At 37.3% G+C, this 22,285-nt stretch overlaps 1 protein-coding gene across 1 annotated transcript in view; it reads left to right on the forward strand.

Annotated features, from left to right (window-relative positions):
• LOC131694027 (protein patched) overlaps positions 1–22,285 on the forward strand; it is a 108,947-nt gene that overhangs the window by 82,279 nt on the left and 4,383 nt on the right. Inside the window, exons 2-3 of the mRNA XM_058982367.1 lie at positions 21,147–21,697; positions 21,763–22,243. Coding sequence (XP_058838350.1) covers positions 21,147–21,697; positions 21,763–22,243 — 1,032 coding nt within the window. The remainder of the gene's footprint in view (positions 1–21,146; positions 21,698–21,762; positions 22,244–22,285) is intronic.

Below are 22,285 nucleotides of genomic sequence, written 5' to 3' on the forward strand. Positions count from 1 at the left end.
TATTTCCAGTTTAAAACATAAACTGCATTTTTCTCACAATTCATGTATTTTTGTTTTGAAAATGATTATGCCATTGTGTTTCTCAGATAATTTTACACATTAAAACATTTTATACATCAAGATAACTTGAGCCAATCCCCAATCACAGCTATTTGAAGCAAAAAATTAAAAATTTCGCAGCACGTTTCTCGCAATATCTCAGTAATCAAGCAGAATGTCAAAATTCTGAAACGCCACTTTTTAGAGATTTTTTTGACGAGTAATGTGGCATATCTAACTCAGTTTACCCCAAAATGGCGTTTGTCATAAAATAGCACAATAGCGACGATATGTGACTGCACTCTTTAACCTGTATCTACCGTGTTGGTGGGCCATGTAATTCTAATAAAATTCAATGCGGATAATACACCTTTTCTATGAACATAAGCATGTTCAAATCCGTATAGCCGTTTCTTAGAAACTGAAATGAAATTAATTCAGGAACTTGACTACTTCATCCGAGACTTCCGGAGTAGGTGATTAATATGTAGAAATAAACTTTGATAGGTAACAAGTGTAACACCACAAACTTAATAATTGTTATATGTAATTCTCGAAAACCGCACGTGCGTATTAGTATTAAACATACCGAAATACTAACGTTAATCTGTCATGGTGAAATTCCAGTCCATCTATGGTCAAATGCCAAATAACCTTTAGCCATTGTTTTATAAAATCAAAACAAGGCAGAAGTTCATACCTACAAGCGACTCAATTATGCAATTATACTACAAACGAGGCAACCAAATATCTTTTCTACTTATCCGTCGGTAGCTGACATCGGTATCCACTTTGCCTTTCTCAGCCAAGTACCAGGCAATCAGCCAGTACGTCAGATCACTCGAGCATATTACGTACTAGGGTGGATCAAAATCTGAAATAAACTTGACTTAACAACCGTCTTTGAAAATGAAATTAATTCATTCAAGGGTTAATTTTGCGCTAAAGTTACCTAATTATCCAATTAAAATGTTTATATTTGTGCCATAAAATATTGAATTTGATGAAATGTAAAAAGGACAATCAGGACTCGAAGCTCTGGAGCCAATAATGCAAAATTATTCCAAGCTTATTTTAAAGTGTCTGTAACAATTCATAGGTTTGCGAAGCCACTAAAAATACTACGTATAGGCCGGCAAATGATACCCTGTTTCAATATATTTACGAATTCGACTCACCCTGCCACGTACCCTGATTGATGGAGAACCCGAGCAGAGTCTGATAACAAATTGAGAGCTTAACTTGATGTTGTGATGTAGTAGGGAATGATTGCTCAGGTTGTTATCATTTTGGTCGTTTTAACGGTTAAAATATCAAAATCGAAAGCAGAAAAATTGCACTATGACATCAAACAGAAAACTATTTATGCTATCAGTGAAAGCAAATTGAAAACTCATTGAGATGGTGAAATATTTCATTGATAACAAAATAAGTAATCAATTTGATGTCTGTCAAAGAAATAGAAACAAACATTTTTTTCTAAAAATGTAAGCACAGCAAAATGAAATCAAAATATGATGTCATATCTGAAAAAAAAAAATTAAAGGGTTGTGTACAGGACACGACCACGGTGACATTAAAAATGTAGCTTTTTTCAAGAGCGTGCAAATGAATTTTATCTATCACACATATCGACTCACGTTCTTGTTCACTCGCCTGTTTTCATATGTTACAATTTGCTATATACATAACATAATTTATTGAAGGTCTTTTAACAATAATCTATTAAATAATCAAGTATCTCACTAGGTGATTGGCATTATTTGGCTGATCCATCTAGTAAAAATAGGCTGGTCTGTCCAGAAAATATATTCAAAAGAAAAGTTCCATATTGAGAGCTGTGGTGAGGAAGCCCACGCCCGCCAACGGAAATATACAGATTCTCCATGAAATATGAAATTTCATTTTCCATTTAAATTTTCAATAATGTACTAATGAACTTAAGTAAACAATCTTAAGGTTAAGTATTTCTTGATCGATTAGTGGTTGAAAAAATGAAATTATTTGATAAATTACATTGTTATACAACGTTCGCACTACCAGTTAAAACGGGTTTTTATGCTATCTTAGTGACATTTTTCTTGTTGCTAATTATTAAAACGTGTTATAACTCTGTAGTGTAAACATTGTATTATTAAACCAATTCTGCAGTGTTTTATGTTATATAGGTGTTTTATGTGGTAATAGGACTGACATAATTATATCTTCAGTACAGCGGTTTGTTTCATAATTTAAAACAGATTTATTTTAAAATTTAAATTAGTATACCCAACCGTTCTATTTGTTGTATACTTTAAAACGCAATTAGAACTGTGTTTTAAATACATAGGGTAGGACAGATATTCTGACTGGATAAACTGGGAAAACAATTTTAAGTCCAGTAACGCTTAAGACATGGCTTGAATTTGAATCGAAAAAGAACACCCGCTTAAACTGCTGCTGGGACGGTAAGTTCTGTTTTAAAATTTTCCGTTGTGTGCAGTACGAAACAAAAGTGTTTGAAATTAGAAAACAAAAAGTTCTGCTGGGAATGTGATTGTTTCCGATGCAATTACACTCAGATTTTTCACGCAGGGGATACAGGCCGTGTAAATGAAAACTGCGTAAATTAAAAAAAACGCGTTAATGAAAACCGCGTAAATTTCAAAATCCGCGTAAAAAACCTAAGTGTACTCTCCTATATAAAATACTACGCTGCTGAACAGTGCAATAACTACAGAAGCACGTTGTCAGATGCCTTACTCATAAAAAACATATAACCGAAATATGAAACATGAAAACCAATAGGCTCTTTACCCTACGCAGCTACAAAGCGCCGTAAACATGGATTAACAAGTTACAACGCACACGCATGCATAAAAATAAATATATTTTTTTCAAACACAACACTCTTAAGCAGCACACACCGTATTGAATTAAATGCAAACCACCCACCCACTTTGCAAATCATTCTGTGACCAGCACGGTTACCCGAAAAATCCGCACACGGCCACCGCTGCCGAAAATGCATAGCGTCTACCGCTTATTGTAGTGCCCAGACGCTGCAGCCATGATCTTACCCGTTCGACATAAGAACAAAAACTGATTCAAACGGGTACGCGACACCTCTATTTATAAACTAACCGTATATGGTTTAGTCACTTAGGTGCTAGTGTGTGCGAATACCAACGTTACCGAAAATCGATAGCGCTTATTGCGTCGCCCGCAGACGATGTTGCTCGTATAAGATAAGAGCAACAACTGATTTAAACGGACATGCGTTGCTTCTATTTATGACTTTTCGTGTTTCATTGAGCAACTAAGCTGCCCTTTTTTGACGGCTGTGTTTGAGAAATCTGCCTCACGAATGGTAATTTTCCCGTTTTTCGTAAACTTTTTAATTTTACCAATTTCCAAACGTCTACTTTTATTGGGGAGATATTAAATTATTACCAATATTTAAGTTAGGTGTTTCTGAATCGGTTGGTGTATGAATGATTAAAATCCATCTAGTAATATCGGAGTTATAAGCGTGCAAACCTTACATAGTTTCGTTACATGGGAGATAGTTTAGATTTTAGAATGACACCTAGCCCCAGATAGTGGAGTAAGACATTTTTAATGTCAAAAGTTTAAACTGATATCAAAATAAGATTTCAATTTGATGTTTGATATCAAAATATGTTGTCTATTTGCTGTAATTTTGATGTTGGACTTTGCTCGGGAATTTAGTCAAGTGATCCGACCGCCAACCCGTACGCCTCAATTTGCATTGAGTAAACAGAAGCGGACAAGTACTTGTGCTTCCCACCCTACACCTGACCGATCATGAAAGGGGACGAAGTAAAAGAGTAAAGTCTCAAAATAAATAAACATTCCGTATATCTCGACGAACTTGACTCAAGATCTCGCCTGGCAACCATTTCCAACGATCTGCCGATCTTTTCCATAGACGACTGCATACTACACAGAGCGCGAGCCAGTTAGCAATCCAGTCTGGTCCGATGACGATATGATTGAAGGGAAAATGTTGCACTATATGCACATATATCTGTTTGTTTTGTTTCGGATTCTCACTAATTAGCCGCTTTTGGCTGCCGACTAACGCACCATGCGTCCAACTGAACTAACGGCCGCGGCCGGTTGCCGAGCAAAAGCAACAGGATCGAATTTCAATGCTGCTTCCTGTGCACGTTTATTGTGCGGCGGCAACGAAAGATGCAATCCCGTCCGGAAGTGAGTGAATTATGACGGCGAGCGAACGACGATGGTAACGGCAATGAAAAGGAAGTTGCAAACCGAGATCGAGCTTCGTACTGCTACTACTGGTCTGCTGTAGTATGGTAAAAAACCTCACACGTGTCAGTAGCGATCGTTGGCAGTTTTTGTCGCACGTTCCCCGATACTGCAGCATCGTTTTTCGACTGATTCAAATTGAAAATGTTTTTTGAAAGAGATCATTTATTGGTTGTAACAGAGTCCTTCGGTAGCTATGGTATCACCATCAAAATCTCAAGATAATTGGTCGGTGTTAGGTCAGAACAGACGAAGTAGCTAAATCTTAAAAAATTAGATAATGATAGCATTGGATCAAGAATTTATTCAGCTACATTTCACCTTTGACAGCTTTAGAAAATATTATCATCAGCAAAAATTACGACATGAACTTATTTGGAATGGTCAACAAAAACCGATCATATTGTGCATATGGTCCAAACATTTGCAAACATAGGAAAACTGGAAAGAGTCCTCGCGTTTGAAAATCTCTATTAAAAATCTTTATTTTTCTATATGAGTGTTTTTTTCTTCCATCCTCCAACGAATACTGAAAGCTTACATCTTAAAATAGAAACGATTTTTCGTTGGCTGAACAGTGTCTTATTGAAATCATCTCAAACCCGTTTAACGAATAAATTGATACTACCAGTAAATTAAGAATTCTACTCTGACTGAACGCATCTTTGTATAAGGTTAGTCTATGGTGTAAATAATTCATTTTGCTGAAATACTGGAGGACCGTAAACGTATTGAACGTCTATGAAAATAATACAGAATAATTACAAGAAGAACTTCAGCTGTTATTAATACAATTCCATGATCGTTTGCTAGATTCAGATAACGTTTTTGTGAATAGAAAGTTGATATACTTAAGCCAATGCAAGAAGTTTTTCTTCTCCATGATAGTTGATGATTTGGGGAACGTTTCTGTGGACAAAAAGTTGTTACACCCAAATACAAAGAGTAATTCTTATTGTGTGGAGAGTTTCGGAGTAATTGACCGAATTTAATTTTTAAATTGGATCAGTCAGAGTGAAGCAGGTCTCCTTAGATATTCTGTGGGTCAGTCACAGTGCACTAAGTATATATTAACCCTTTCATGCCCAACTTTTTTCTAGTGCATGTGGGTCTTCAAAACTATTTTTCCTTGAAAACGGTGGGATCAAGAAACACGAAAAGCCTTTTGTCAGAAAGATAGATGCTTCCCTTGCAGTGCTAGAAGCTACTCAATTTTTACCTTCGAATGCTCACTACAATTCCCCTCGAACATTTACAATAGTCCAATTACGTGGAAAACGTAGCCAAAGACAGTCTAAATTGATAAGTTTTGTCAGTTTTCATTAATATTGCATATTAATATATTAGTTCGGTTTGATTTTTTTTTCCGTTTCGTTTATTTGATAGGCACAAATGCGTTAGCTTGGCGGTGCTAAATTCTTTTGTTTTTACATTTTGGATATTTTAAAACTAGGAGGTTACAATGTTGAAATATTTTTTTTTGTAAAAGAGAAAAAAATTACAGCTATCTTAAGACTAGAAATAAGATTCTATATACAAGAGAGGGGCCAAAAGATTTTTTTATGAAAAATTTTAAAACAAGGAATTCAATAGTAATAGTTTTTAGGAAATATTTACAGTTATCTTAAAACTAACAATATAGATAGGTACACAAAAGGGGGAACAAATATTTATGAAAAATTTCAACGGTGTTTTAAAACTAGGGATACAATTCTATTTACAAGATGGGGGACAATAGTTTTAACAAAGAGGTAAAATTACAAATATCTTAAAACTAGGAATACGGAATACAAATTTGATTTTTTATCGGAGACTTATGCTTGGTCAAGATATTCAGAGGGGGGATTATTTCCAAAATCGGTGTAGAAGCAGTTGTATCAAGGACAGGGGAGAGAATGCGTAGATGGTGACCGGGAGAGAAGAGCAAAACTTGCAACTTTCGGACAAACGGGAGATCAGCGAAACCAATTAGCGCCTCAGTCTAGTAGGTCGGATTGGCGGATGGTATTCTTCGGACCCGCGGGGAATCCTTCAAAAGTCATCGGACCTCGAGTCGCTCTCGGTTCAGTTTCCGTAGTGGTAAGGGCGACGGCGGTTACATAGTGGCAGTCTGGAGCTGATCGGTTCCACACGGCAAGAGGAAACTTCTAAAAACGAGAAATAAAAAGAGAGGGGCTAAATTGGGATATTTATCGCTTTTATGAAAGTATAAATAAGGGACATATAGGGGAAATCACGATTTGCCAGCATATCTCGGACTGGGACATTGGGTGGTCTACCTCGGGCCCGAAGGGAATCCTTTAACTGAGACCTGGCGTCCAAATACCCGGCGCATACCCAGACAACGTGCTCGATGTCGTGATAGCCCTCGTCACAAGCGCACAGACTACTCTCCGCAAGCCCAATACGCCGCAAATGTGCATCTAAGGTGTAGTGGTTGGACATAAGTCGGGACATTACACGAATAAAATCCCGACCCACATCCATCCCCCTGAACCAAGGCTTCGTTGATACCTTTGGGATAATCGAATGTAGCCATCGTCCAAGTTCACTATTGCTCCACGAGGTTTGCCAACTGTTGAGTGTCCTCTGACGACAAATACTAAAAAATTCGTTGAAGCAGATTGGTCTTTCGTATACGTCACCATTTAATGCGCCCACCTTTGCTAATGAGTCGGCCTTTTCATTGCCCGGGATAGAACAATGAGAGGGGGCCCAAACAAAGGTAATCTGATAAGATTTTTCAGATAACGTACACAAGAACTCCTGTATCTTCCCCAGAAAATACGGGAATTGCTTTTTAGGCTTCACCGCACGAAGAGCCTCGATAGAGCTGAGGCTGTCCGAAATGATGAAGTAGTGATCTGTGGGCAGAGTGTCGATTCGGTTTGATTTAACAATTTCCAACCAATTACGGACAGATACAATAATTTTTGACAATGCTTTATTTTTCTTCCGATAGTGCAATTTAAACGATATTCAAAACTATTATTTATTAATTGATTTGTTAATTATTTTGTATCCATCGGACTAGAGTCTAAAGTGAAGCAAAGGGGGGGGGGGAAGGTAATCGGTTAATTGAATCCAAACAAGGTTCCGTGCTGAAGCATGGTTGTATTTCGCAGTGGTCTTGATGGGTATGCGAAAATTTACTTCCGAGCGTAGCTCTGGAGAATCCATCTCCCCGTCTTGATCAATTTTGCAAAATGTCGATTCCCAGTATTTGACATCTATCCAAATATGGTGGCAGATTCATTAAGTCATGCCACGTCAGTTTTCTTAGTGCCATTCGAACAAAGCGTTGCTCGTTCAATTCTTATGTACTATGATGTACTATGATACTTTAGCGATTTTTGAAATAAAACCTAACTTACGGGATGCATTTGACTCCTACCAGCAAAAGACCAAAGATTAGTTTGTAAGATTTTAAACCTGTTTCTGAAGATCTTGTCACTTCTAGTTTTTCGATCATTATATTTCAAAACCTTGCTCTCACTTGAATACTATGGCTCACAATTTTTTACAAATTTCGTACTTAGTAATCACTAATTGATTGAATGTCATTAAAAGCATAATAGCAACTGCATAGAATCAGTCAATAGAACTGGACTGTTTCTATGATACTGGTTCTTTACAGAGAAGAAAGTTTCGCAAGCATTTATATACTATTTCAATTACATGACCCTGGTCAATAATAGATCTGTTCAAAATATCTTAAATTCCGAAACCTTCGAGAAAACATAAATATCGAACCAATCCGGGCGCAAACCGATAATTCACTTCGAAAGTAAAAAAAAACTAACATTCCACCGACAGATATCCAACCAAGACCGCAAGACCCCTTTCCATTGTCTCTGTCACCCTCCAGCAGAAGCAACCGAACGTTAATGATTTATTGCGCATTTGGTAAGAGGTTGAGCCATCTAAAAATCGAAAACTCGAACTAAGCCCCACTAAAACCCACCATAGCGCGGTTGAAGCCGACCATGCTCTGATCATATTTCGTGGTTCTTCTACACCGAAGCCATGGTATCCGGGTGATCCTTACCGTTGCGGCGCACGGTGGAAGTGATCGCGGCATGGTCGAGACCAGTAGAAGAAGATATGACCTCCCCACAGCGATGCCACCCCTCGTGCGAGCGCTTGCCTGCCCGAAAAAACGGCATTTTTATGTTAATTGACTAAGCATGTTAACATTTATATAAACGAATGCTCGCCAGTGGTTTTAGAATCTGCTTTAAACTATTTCACTGTTGATGCGTGCAACGAAATCTTGAATCGCTCGGTTTATATCACAGAGAATAGACGATGCCACCAAGCCTGATTCCATCTCAGGTACCAGCGGGCAGTTGGTTGGGACATAATCGTTGAGGCTGAATCGAATGGACGGGAGTGATACAAATGACGGCTTCCTCAGATATAGAGTAGTGTAGTATATAGTAGTATATATGATAGTATATAGTATATATATAGTATATATAGTATATATAGTATAGTAGTATATATATATATAGTATATAGTGAGATAGTATATATATATATATAGTATATATATATATATATATATATATATATATATATATTATATATATATATATATTTATATATATATATATATATATATATTATATATAATATTTATATATATAGTATATATATATATATATATATATATATATATAAATAATATATACTATATATATATATATATATCATATATATATATATATAATATATATAATATATATATATATAATTATATATATATATATATATATATATATATATATATATGCTACTAGCAAATTACAGCGAACTATCAGGTGGTCGTTTCCGAGATTCCGACGAGGTATAGGGATGGAAAAAGCAATGAAAAAGGAGACATAAAAGCTTCAAGTTTGTTTGAGGCCTAACCTCAGCTTCTTTGAAAATGTGTCAAATTCTAGGAAATCAAGTAAATTTATACGTTTTACCTAGCAATTAGTTTTTCCTCGTTATTTGAGTCTTTCTCGGTCGTAGGTTATTCCCGCAGTTCGAAAGGGACTGCAATCGGATTCGTTATGGCCGGTTTTGTGCGTATGCATCGGACGAAGAAGGACCGTACAACAAGAGGAACCGAAGACATAGAAAGGTCCTTGTTGGAACCTGTTCTGAAAAGAACACATGCTGCGAGGATGTGTCATGTGCAAAATAAAGACGAAGCTTTGACTGTGCAGCCTACATAATAACAGTACAGCTCTTTGAATGTGCACTTTGGATACCAATACAAAATATTCTAACGGTCGATTTAATTACGTAGCAGTTTGTTCTGGTCCGAAAAAGGCGAGATGTTTTATTTAGCACAAACTACTTGCGTCTGCTTCGGGGATACGCCTTTTTAATTAGCGTGACGACCGAAATAATTTATAAAGTCACATCAATGGAAACAAACAAGCCTTTAGAAGAATTGTTAAGAATCAATGAAATCAGTAAATGTTTAGTACAAAAAAATCAAGAATCTGAGATAATATTTTAATAAAATGATCTAGATTTTCAAAACAAATGATATCGAATCAGCTTACTCATTCCGACTAATGTGCACTTTGCCCTTCATTTAGACACCTGAAACCTGATTGAGTGATGACTCAATATTCCAAATTCAAAGACGGGCATTCCGTTCCATCAATTATCTTTACAGATCAGATCCGAAAAAGAGGGAGAGAAAGCGATAAGAAGAAGAAAAAAGTGCCTAACCTAGAATCAACCCGAACTAATGTACTTTTGATCCCTCCGGCAGACCACCGCATCAGGGAAGGACGGACAAAGGAAGTGGATCTTCTTCCAGAACTGAATTCGCCGCACCGGTCGAACGTCGTTTTTTGTCCTGTTGGCGAGTGGATCGCTGTTCGTCGGTACAGATGCCTTTAAATTATGTTCCGATAATTTCTCAATACAATTCCCGAACTGCCAGTCTCTCTCTCCACGTCTACCTCTAATTTCGTTTTTTTGTGGTTATGCGTGCTACTCGCATGCTTTCGTTGGATCCTCCTCTTGTTGGTTACGTGAGCGGTTCGATTTTTTTATTCTCCTGAAGCTCCCTGAACTGGCGTCTCATAACTTTCGGTATTATAATTATGTTGTTTTTCCTCGTCATCCTCCTCCTCCTCCTCTTCCTGCGCTAACGTCTCTATTAAACATGGACTGATGCGAGCGATCGTGTGTGGTTTTGCGGTTATACCCTCCAGCAGCGCGGGGGATTATTTATGTTTACTTCGAAATTTTACGCTAATGATCGTCAAAGTCAACTTTGTGTGATAGACAGCCGTTGAAGGTGCGCCGGTTTCGACTAATTAAATGTGATCACCTCCATAGACTTCCCACACACTAGTTGCGCGGTTGAAGCGTGATTTACGTTCCTATTTAGACTGTAGAAGACTTCGTCAATTAAGATACACCTATCCATATATGTACGTGGGGATGAAGCATTGCTCGTACTACGATGGTACGACTGCACTACGGACATATTCGCTGCTGTAATGAGCTAGCTGAAATTTTTCACCTGATGACTCTGATTGTTGCCATGTTATCAACAGTTATTGGCAGTTTGACAACCTCGTTAGTGACAAACAATTTTTATTGGCTATTATTGTTGGGCTCACATTCAGGGGGGCGTCTGGTGTGGTGGCCACGCTGAACTTCTTTTATTTTAAGCATTTTAAGCATGTATTCCTCGCCCATATTTGCTATAACACACACAGATTTCAATCTATCGGCAACAATTTTCGAAAAACTGACAGCGATAAAAAATACAGTGTAGACAGTACACTCTAAACTACTTCTACCCAAATTTTCAAGAGAACATACCCAATGGGTTATTTTCTACAGCGTTTTTTTTCCGTGATGCAATTTGATGTCGGGCACCCTTTAATAGCGTTTTTCACGAAACCGCGTTTTTTTCAAATTGGCGAACACGTTAACTCAAAAAATAATCAAGAATTGCCTTGATTTTTTATGAGAATGCACAGTATGTGTAGTCTGTCGATGAACTACAGAAAACTGAATAAAAAATTTTCTCCCTATTATTTTGTAGAAAAGTAAACGAATTTTTCAGTAAAATATGAGATTTTTCAATTTTTTTAAAGCCACTTTCCGAAACTCCAACTTTTTTCTATTTTTTGTGATACATCGACTAACTACAAGTCTACACTACAAGTACAGTTTTACAAAACTCATTGCATTTCCCGTATCAGACAATTCTATCGGGTTATCGTGTTCACCGCGGCGCTCCACGACGTAGAAATGGTTGGACGCCTACTCTTGGAACGCTCGTATGTGTGGCTCTGTGTTTTTTCGTACACAATGTATATATAAATAAATCTTAACATTACAAAAAGATCCGTTGTTACCTTGCCTTCAAAATTGTAAACCAAAATAACCTTTGAACACTTTACACTAGACGCCCCCCTTAATGCCCTTTTCTACCCTACCGGTGGTGAGAACGATACAAATAAAAAGAAAAAGTTTATTATATACACACCATTTTTGACAAGAAAAAAAAGGGTTTTGTGACAAGAACGAGTCAACATTGAAATGAAATTAAACAACATGTGTGTGAGGTATTAACAATATAGATATCTACTTAACCTAAATATTGCATATTATTCAACTGGATCTTAAGGAGGGGTAAGGTTTTCGGCGTTAAAAAACACTTTTTTTGCCAATTAATTTTAGAAATTTGGGTAAAACGAATAGATCGAAACTTTTGTACATTATAATGTATCATTTCAATAACATTCTGTAATAAAGGTTGAGATTGTGCTATAAAGATTCAAAACAGTTCCAATGAATACTAGTACGATAAAAACTAACTTCTGCCATTTCATTTCCACATACCAAAGTTTTTTTCGGAAGTATACAACTTATTGCTCAAAGTGTAGTCCAAGAAGTGACTAATTTTCCAAAGATAATACTGTACTATAAAGTGATAGCTGCACAAAATTCGATGGTTTGAATTAGAGAACAAAATCTTTTTTTATCGGCCAACACTCAACAAGATGAGAAACATGTAACCAAATTTAGCTTGAAGCTTTACTATAATATAATAAAAATGATAAAATATATCAATGATTTTGAATCATTAATCTGAGCATAATAAATGAAAAGTACTGTAAGGAAGTGACCAACTAAAATGACGAAGGAAATGTTTCATTTGTTTGAATGAACTTAATGCGATTGATTTCAAATATATCCAACCACAACTAAGGACAAATGAAGTAAAATTAAGGACCTTTGAAATAAGGACGGCTGGTAACCCTAGCCGGTGCAGATGACAGATGGTACTCTAACCAACGGCGTCAAGTTAGTAGGGTGATGATAGAAAAATGGCGAAAAATAAGGCTATCCCTAATAAAAAAAAATTATACACGAACTTTAACCCATAAAGTCCAACGATTCCACATATTGTTTGGATTATACCCTGAACAGGCCGTTAGGCTCTTGGATCATAAGATGTTTATTAGGGATTACATTTGGTAAGATCATGTGTGTTCTAATTTTCCACTAAATGTTTTGGATTCAAAAAGACAGTTGGTCTCGGTGATGCCACAAGTATCATATGAATATGAATATATATATATATATATATATATATATATATATATATATATATATATATATATATATATATATATATATATATATATATATATATATATATATATATATATATATATATATATATATATATATATATATATATATATATATATATATATATATATATATATATATATATATATATATATATATATATATATATATATATATATATATATATATATATATATATATATATATATATATATATATATATATATATATATATATATATATATATATGAATGCATGAAAAAAGTAATACCTCACTACTAGGAGGATTATTACATGATATTAGTGTACGTACATACATACAGACACGCAATTATAAGGAGTTTTATATATCTGACGCAATCCCTTATTTTCCAACTACCAACTAACTACCACTGCTGTGTGGCGGTCTAATCATTCCAATCTGTCCTAGCGTGGTTCACTTGACGGCAGAAATCGAGCATCATCATACAGTGTGTCAAATGAACCGCCAATTCAAGGAATTTCTCAAAGCTAAAAAATGCTTCGTAGAACAGAATGATTTATTGACAATATCGGTCTCGAACTGAAAGAAACTTTACCCTGCGACCGATCCCAAAACAATAACCGTAAAGACGGTGCTACAAGTGTTCGCCGGGCACCGTGAAGAGTTTGGGATAACACATCTCAATGCAGCCAATAGTCACATTAGAGGGTCCTATATCGAGTTGGCCTTGCCTATTTCTATTCCGGACAGAGAATTTTAATGGCTTTATAACCCACTGGAAAGAGGTGACGAAACAAATTTCGGAAACATAATCCGAAGGTCATCTGGTTTGGCGTCTGGATTGATTGACTTATGCCACCATCGTAGAGAGCTGCACCGCCACCATGATCAACATCATCATCATCATCATGTGACGGTAACGCTTATTGCAGCGGCCTGCGCAGGAGGAATGAATCGGTGCGATTTATAACTGACTACAACAGTCTACGTCACTTGAAGATCGGACGGATCATGACCAGCAGTGCCAACGAGGAGAAGATAGGCAGGAAGAAGACATAGAAACATCGTTGGCGGTCGCCGGATGGCGGCAATCTTTTCTCAGCATCTTGATTAATGAAATAAATCATTCGCGAGACATTCTTCAGCGAAGTAATGGGCGATGGTTGAGTTGTCGGTGTCAGGTGAAGAGACGTTGCGGCATTGTGTGAGGAGAGTCACGAGGACACGTTAAACCCCGTACGGAGGTGCGGAATGATATTAATTTCTTATTTATTGCTCCTATAATGTCTCAATCAGCGGCAGTCCTGTTGTGCGGTGGGCTTGCTTGAATGTGAGTTGGCGGGTGATCCGCGACTAGACCTGCTGTGTGGCGTCATTGGTGAACATTAAGGTGCTGCTTGCAATCTGGACCGGATCATCGCGAAGGTATCGCGAGAAGAGCAACGAGTGATGCCGTGCTTCCTCTTCGGAACACGCGAACTTGAAAAAATACTTGTTTTGTTGCGGCAGTGGTAATACTCCTGCTGCACAAGAGGAGAGCACCACCTTTATAGAGACATTATCCAGTATTGCGACTGTTTCCATTTGCCGCCCAGCCGGTGGTCAAACGCGCTCCGCTTCCAAAAACAACTTTTAGCCAATGTTCGGAACCGCTCATGTTATGGGCGTTCGAAATTTATTTAAATTATATCTCTTGATGAGTTATTCTTAATGATCCATGTCAGGAAAACCGGAGTCTGGGGGTTGAAACCGAGGCTGCGTGTGTTCGACTGGCGTTGTTGTTGTTGTTGTTGCATGTCTTCTTGCCATCTGCCTGACCGAAAAACCAGCGCGCATTGTAAATTCTTGGAGGGAACGAAAGAAATATTACGCTTCAGTGAATGACTCACTTGAACCAGAAACATGGCATCGCACAGAGCACTACCGACATATATGTAGCCAAGTATAATAAATCAGTTTATTGATAATTATCATTCATTAAGAAACACCGCGACGTTTAGGGCGGGAAAGAAAGATTATTTCGAAAAAGACGAACTTCCGATTCAGGATGAATGGACAATTATGTTTGCAGCTGTAATGACCGGTTACGAGGGAATTTTGGGTGTGCCTATCTGATGATAGACCCGAATCTCCTGTGGGAACGGAAGCCAAGTCTACAAACGAAACCGGTACAATTCCGTATTCCTCGGAAAACGACTCTGATGCAAGCTGGGGAAAGACACGGTGCCCATACTAACGACTAGACATTTTCCCCGTGAAGAACTGTGGGAAGAAGAGACGGTAATCTGTGATTTATATCTAACTGAGAGCGAAACAGATACCCGATAAGACCACCGTAAGTTATTCGTCGTGCGTCTCGCCGGACTGTGGGTTCTTCGGTAGTATTTATGCCCAAAAATATGAACCAGTAAAAGTGACCTTTGTACTATAGCTGCAATTTATTCTCCGAATTGACCGAGCAGTGATTCTCACCATCATTCCAAATATACAGCTCGTACCGACAGTACATCGTAGTGTAACCCTAGACAGCGGCACACTGATCCCGGAGAGTCGTCGCACGAATGCTGACTTGTTTATTTACATTTTTCTTCGTTTCTTGCTTTTATACGCTTTCTTCAACGACGATCGTCTCTTCGCTTCTTGCGTTCCCCACGCTGCACCGTCTCTCAACCATTTTATTTATAGTAATGTCTTTATTTTTTCTCCTCTTTCCTGTGGTTTTCTTTAATTCGATTAATCTTCGTGAAATTGTATTTATCGCGCTCAGACCGCGTTTATTTCATGGGTGAGGGTGAGTATTACGAACACAATTTCTGTACCTGTGTTCCGTCTCGATACTCGGCCAGTATCAAGTGCGGAGGCGTCCGTCGACAACCCTTGCCTTCACCTTCCTATGCCTGCATATTCATGTTGACGATGATCGCAATCAATCGTACATCCAGATGTTTCGCGGATCACCCACGCTCATGCTCTCGTAGATTCAAATGTAAACATTTGTTTTAATTAAGATGTTTTCGGTGTGTCTCTGCAACACGATTGTACGCCCCGTGAACATCGCGTGCGGTTTTGGGGAATGCTTTTAGGAATTTTGGCATCGCTCAATCATATGCTTCGTGGTTTGTTGTGGTGAAAGGTGGATTGAAACTAGCTGGGTTAATCGGTGGAGATGTTGCATAATTTGACTGTCCATGGGCGAGAGACCGCAGTGTAGTGCTGTCAGGTTCCTGGTTTTGTTTATAAATAATGTGCTTCTTTTTGGAAAAGTAAAAATCCGAGTAAGAGGTACTAAATATTCTATTGCTTTTGCGACAAATCTGTCGAAACATACAAATCAGCAGCGGGATTGTAGTGCGTAGGTTATACTTTTCAGTTGTCACGTATTCGAACTACAGACAGATTCTAAGTGCGATGAAAGAATCGTTTCAAATTACAATAAAGTTGCTCTGCACCGTCCAGTGTTTCCTTTATATATCTTTTTTCACCTTTTTTGGATTTTAGCGGTGTTGTGGAAATTTGTTTGTTTCAACTTTATAGAATGGCCATAATTGATGATCAGAATATTGGAGCGTTCAACTTGTTTAAGAATTAAAAGATGTCTTTTCGGTCACGGATTTCTGGCATAAATATTTAGTTTGTGTAAAATGAACAACGTTTGAAAGGAATATCTATTCATTTTCAGGGCACTGATTTGAAACGAGTTTGAACGTGGGGCTTTTCGGACCTACCTAAGCAAATCGTTCGTTTAGGTGGAGAAATGTGAATGAATTTATCGGTCAAAGGTCCTAATTGTTAGTTGGAAACCTCAGCTACATTTTAGAGCCCTGAAAATTCATTTGCACCGGTCCATGGCATCGCTAGGCGACAATTTGCAAAACTGTGCGATTATACATCCTTTCACAATGTAGGGGTAATTCGGACATCCGCACGAGGCAACTCAGACCATTCAGAGAGCTTCAACGTAAAAAACTCTTTCTTTGCGAATTTTTTTAGAACTATGGGTGAAGCGAATTGACCAAAACTTTTGTAAAGTGCTCATTTTCACCATACTAAGGAGGGTCTCTCACTGATTCATTAATTACTCGGTCAATGAATGGAATGCGTAAAAATTGGCATCGTTGTTAAGAACGCTGAAATCAGTGAAATTATCGTGTTTGAGCGCAACGAATACTCGAATCGAGTGCCCCTATTGTTGCGCTACCATTTGACTCAATGCGTTGAAGAAAGATGGCAGACGCTGTTCTAACCAACGGCTTAATCAACCGTCCCCCCTTAATGGGGCTACATACCTTTTTGTGCGAAAAACGTCAAGAAAGTTTGAATTTACGTAAAGGCATAAAGCAATGATTTCAATACATCAAACTTATAGTATTTTGGTAGTACAGTTTTCATTGAAATAAACAAACATAAGTTCATGAAAATATATTCATGGTTGATAGTTGGTATGGCTTTTTCCCCGAAATCCTTTTTTATTTACGGTGATCACGATTGAAGACCAATAGAACAACTAAAATCCCAAAACTCAAAAAGTTCCATTAGTATATCAGTATTCCTTGTACCTTAACGATTAGTTGAATAAATAATATTTTTGCTTGCATTCGGGAACGTTTTTCCTAAACAAATCGCTGCAAGCTCTTAAAATTTGTATTGAAAAATTCTCATCCACGAAACAAAAGTTTATGCATTGCAAAGGAATTATTAAGAGAAATATTAATTACGCTCAATTGCAAAAAAAAATGAAGAAAATCGGTTTAGTGGGTGTTTATCAATCGTAATTACAGAAAAACCATTTTTGGAAAAACGACATTTCGAAATGCCGTAAACCGGGGTGACATTGATCACTTTTCGAAGTAATCATTACATATTTTTAGACGCAACACATTTTTTTCAAGTTTAATATTTTTAAACCATGTACTGATGTATGAAGAACAAGATTGGATGGTTTTACCTAAAATTGTCCGCTGACAGCTATTTTTTAAAAAATGATTTCAAGTTGAAGTCCGTTTTCGTGTTCCGGGGTGACTTTGATAACCTGCATGTTCATCCACATTAAGTTATTGATGTCAATGTTTTTCATTCAAATGTTTGTTTAAACTAATTCTGGAAAGATACTCATTGTTAAATAGATGTTAATTGGTATTATACAAAGTATTTAAATGTACTTAAAATTCGAGTAACCAATATTCGTATAATTTGAGTCCAACTAGAATAAAAGATTCTGAAAAACTTTAAAACTGCCGAAATTGTTTTATTTCAGTGCTTTATCAATGTACAAGAAGTTTCATTCATTTTAACACATTAGAATATTGAACAATAAAGAAAATTTTATGAATTTTAGCTTAAAATAATTTGTAATAATTGCCAACTAGTTTTACAAAATAATGTATTTAAAATAAACAAACGCTTAAAACTAAATTTGGCATATTCCAATCTAAAGGAAAATAAAAACTCGCTTGTCATTTATTACTTTTGTTCAAATCTGAGATTTATTTGTTTTATAAAAAATAGACACTTTAATAAGCTTCGTAAAAATAAGGTAAAGTCAAATTTCGGTTTTTTGTAGTTTTTGTAGCCAAAAATCGAACAATATACATAAAAAGTATAACAAGTCAGTATTTTATAAGTTTAGAGTAAAAATAATTTCAAATGAAAATGATTCGGTAGACTATTCTGGTTTAATAAGCGATCTACGAAAAAAGTTTCGAGAGATCAAAGTTACCCCGATGATCAAAGTCACCCCGGTTTTCGGTAATCGACTTTAAAATTTCAAGTTACCACTGCTCTTGGTAGACGAAGCGCGCTTGGAAGCTCTGTAACTTTCGATCTATTTCTCGGATCTCTATAAAAATTTAGGAAAATCTCAAGGAGTTGTACTTTCAGATAAAGTAATCAAAAATTCCGATTTTTTGAAAAATGAAAAGGTAATCTATTAACACACTTATTTGATTTGGATCTATTTTGAGATAAAAATGAACATTTCAGTAAAGAGTGCACTGAATGTTTTGTACTCGGCTTTTCAAATTATCGTTTCGTTAAAAGTTTTTCACGCGGTTTTCAAAAACAGCGTTTATTCAAAAATCCTTATAAAAACCGCGTAGAATCACGGAAATTTACTTAAAGAACGATTTTTTTTATTTATAAATTTCGGAGATATTAAGTGTTTTTATTGAACCCCCATTTCGAATTCCATTTAAACCCCTTCATGCCCATGCTGTTTGTGGACAACAATGTTTTTAAACAGTTATGACTTCTGATTGAGACAAGATTTGCCCACAAACACAAGTAAGGCTAATAAATGTGACTATTGCCTTTCATTTGAGTAATAACAGTTACAAGGATCAGCTCTAGAACTGAAGTTATGGCAATTAGTCTGACTGGATTCCGATGAGCAGTGCTGCCAGGGACAGTTTACGTTAACAACGGAAAATGATTTTTTCATATATCTTCGTTATGTTGCAATATTATTGAAAACTGATAAAACTCATCAATTTATATTGATTGTCTTTGGCTACGTTTTCCACGTAACTGGACTGTTGTAAATATTCTAGGAGAATAACAAAACATACCTGGATAATGCAGTACAACTCGCATTTCAAAGAGTAATTGATTGTTTTAATTATTTTAAATTCTACTGTTCTTTCACAGGTTATTAGAATATACAACTTCCTGCGATAACAACAAACGATTTTTTCACCTTAGTTTAACAACTAAAGAAAAAAACTAATTTATATCTTGAATTTTATCAATAAGAGAGATGTTGAAAATAATTTAATCGACGCAATTTCATTCCTTATCTATTACCGCTACCATATGTGTCTTGGATATTTTTTAAAGTAATGGAAGCTACATTATTTTTCTCCAATCCAAAACCTTATTCTGTTACATTTGGATTAGATTAGCTTGCATTTTAGAATAAGAATAGCAATGATTTAGTTACTCATTGAAAATCAGTACAAGACCATTTCGATATTTATGATATTTAAGGCAACATTTATAGCTATAATAAATGTATAATTTTAAATAGAGAAAGACAAAACCTTCCCAAGTAACGATTCCTCTCCAAACCCTACCGAACCATGTCATACGAAAAGCTACTGTGGACCGCAAGATCGTCACCTGTCAAGCGGTAAAGCCTTTGGTTAAGCGTACAGCAAAAACACGACAAAATCCAAGTGTTAATTTCCACATTTTCCACACATCACGTCTTGGTGGGTGAACTAAATTGAGCATTAAAGCTAATCCACCACAAAATTAAACACCACTGCTTACAGGGTTAGTATATTGCAGTGTAAACCGCATGGTGGAGGCGCAACCATCTCAAATTTCACTCCATTGTACAAGCAGCTTTCCTAAGCTACAGTACAACAATGTATACGAGTTCTCACACTCATAAACAGACACACACACTCGCACGAACCGAGTACATACTCCTATAGCTCCCAGCTACAGAAGGTGAAAGAACAAACACACATTCCATGATTGGGTTTACTCAACCGGAAAATCACCCTGGCCATGCAACATATGGTTCGATAGGAGACCACACCGCAGTAAACTAGCTATCGAATTACTCATCGCTCCAGAGCGAGGGAGTCCCGTGCTTGGATGAGTTCAGGTGGGGAGAAGTAAAGATCGGATTACACCCTGCACGCTACGCACCCATTTTTTTGGCATGCAGGTACGACCACCGGGGGTCGGACCTTTCTTGTCCTGTGGAGATTTGGGGTCTTGTTTTGAGCTGATCACTAATTATTATTACAAGCAACCAGCCGACGAAAACATAATAAAAAGTTGATCGCTAGGTGAGTGGGGAGGGGTTTGGTTAAATTAATTTTGCCAATATTGGATCGAAAGAGAGTGCATGGGGAAAATACCTTTATGATTCACAACATCTGGAAGACGGTAGAATGTTTTGAATCAGTTTTTTGCTTTGTCCCAAAACAGTATAACCAGAAGCGAAGCTGCGTAATTCGGGCGACAGCGTGTTTCGCTTGTGGGTTTCTCATTTTGATGAGAGTTTGTTTTTTGTTCTGTTTTAGAAATTTACGAAAGCAACATGTGGCTATTCAAAAGACAAATTTTACTTATGGGGTAAGGAGGGGAGATTGTTTTGTCAGCAGTTATAAATTTCACGAGAAAATGAACTGAAAGGTTACACTTGTTTTAATTCCATTAACGAATTTTGGAGCCTTGTGCTTACCGTCTATTTTTTTTTCTTTTCCCACAGGGCAAAGCGAGGGGGAGACGGTCAGCGGTCTACATGCGATCCCTGTTTCAGTCTCATCTCTACAACCTTGGCTGTTCGATACACAAGCACGCGGGCAAGGTCTTATTCGTGGCAATACTAGTTCTAAGCACGTTCTGCGTGGGCCTCAAATCTGCGACTGTACACTCGAAGGTGCACCAACTGTGGATACAGGAAGGCGGAACGTTGGAACATGAACTCGCCTACACGCAAAAATCTCTCGGCGAAATGGACTCTTCGACACACCAACTACTGATACAGACTCCGAAGGACATGGAAGCTTCCATTCTGCATCCAAACTCACTGCTGACGCATCTAGAAGTGGTAAGGCAAGCGATATCGGTTCGAGTACACATGTACGACATAGAATGGAGCTTAAAGGACATGTGCTATTCGCCTAACATCCCGAACTTTGATACACATTTCATCGAACAAATCTTCGAGAACATTATTCCCTGTGCAATCATTACACCGCTGGACTGTTTTTGGGAGGGCAGTAAATTGCTTGGCCCAGAGTATCCAGTCGTGATTCCGTAAGTTTGTTTGTGATCTTTTGTGTTAGATACATATTACATTACTCGTTCTTTTCTGCTCGTAGACATCTAGCTAATAAAGTTCAATGGACCTCGCTGAATCCTCAGAATCTATTGAAGGACATCAAAGCTCAGAATTACCAATTCCCGTTCGACACATTGGAACAATACATGAAACGAGCTGGAATCGGAACTGGTTACACTGAAAAGCCGTGTCTAAATCCTAAGGATAAGCAGTGTCCAGATACCGCACCGAATAAGAAATCCGAACAAGTACCGGACGTAGCGTCGAGCCTCACTGGAGGTTGCTATGGTTTTGCCGCCAAGTATATGCACTGGCCCGAGGAACTGATTGTTGGAGGTTCCACGCGAAATCGATCACATCACTTGAAGACGGCCAAAGCACTGCAAACTGTGATCCAGTTAATGGGAGAACGAGAAATGTACGAATACTGGAACAATCACTACAAAGTACACCATATCGGCTGGAATCCACAAAAGGCCGCCGAAGTTCTAAATGCGTGGCAGAAAAAATTCTCTGCTGAGGTGAGTTGCTATATGATTCGTTCTGCCAGCATGTATCTTTAA

Source organism: Topomyia yanbarensis, chromosome 3 (assembly GCF_030247195.1).
Source record: "Topomyia yanbarensis strain Yona2022 chromosome 3, ASM3024719v1, whole genome shotgun sequence".
Taxonomy (NCBI): domain Eukaryota; kingdom Metazoa; phylum Arthropoda; class Insecta; order Diptera; family Culicidae; genus Topomyia; species Topomyia yanbarensis.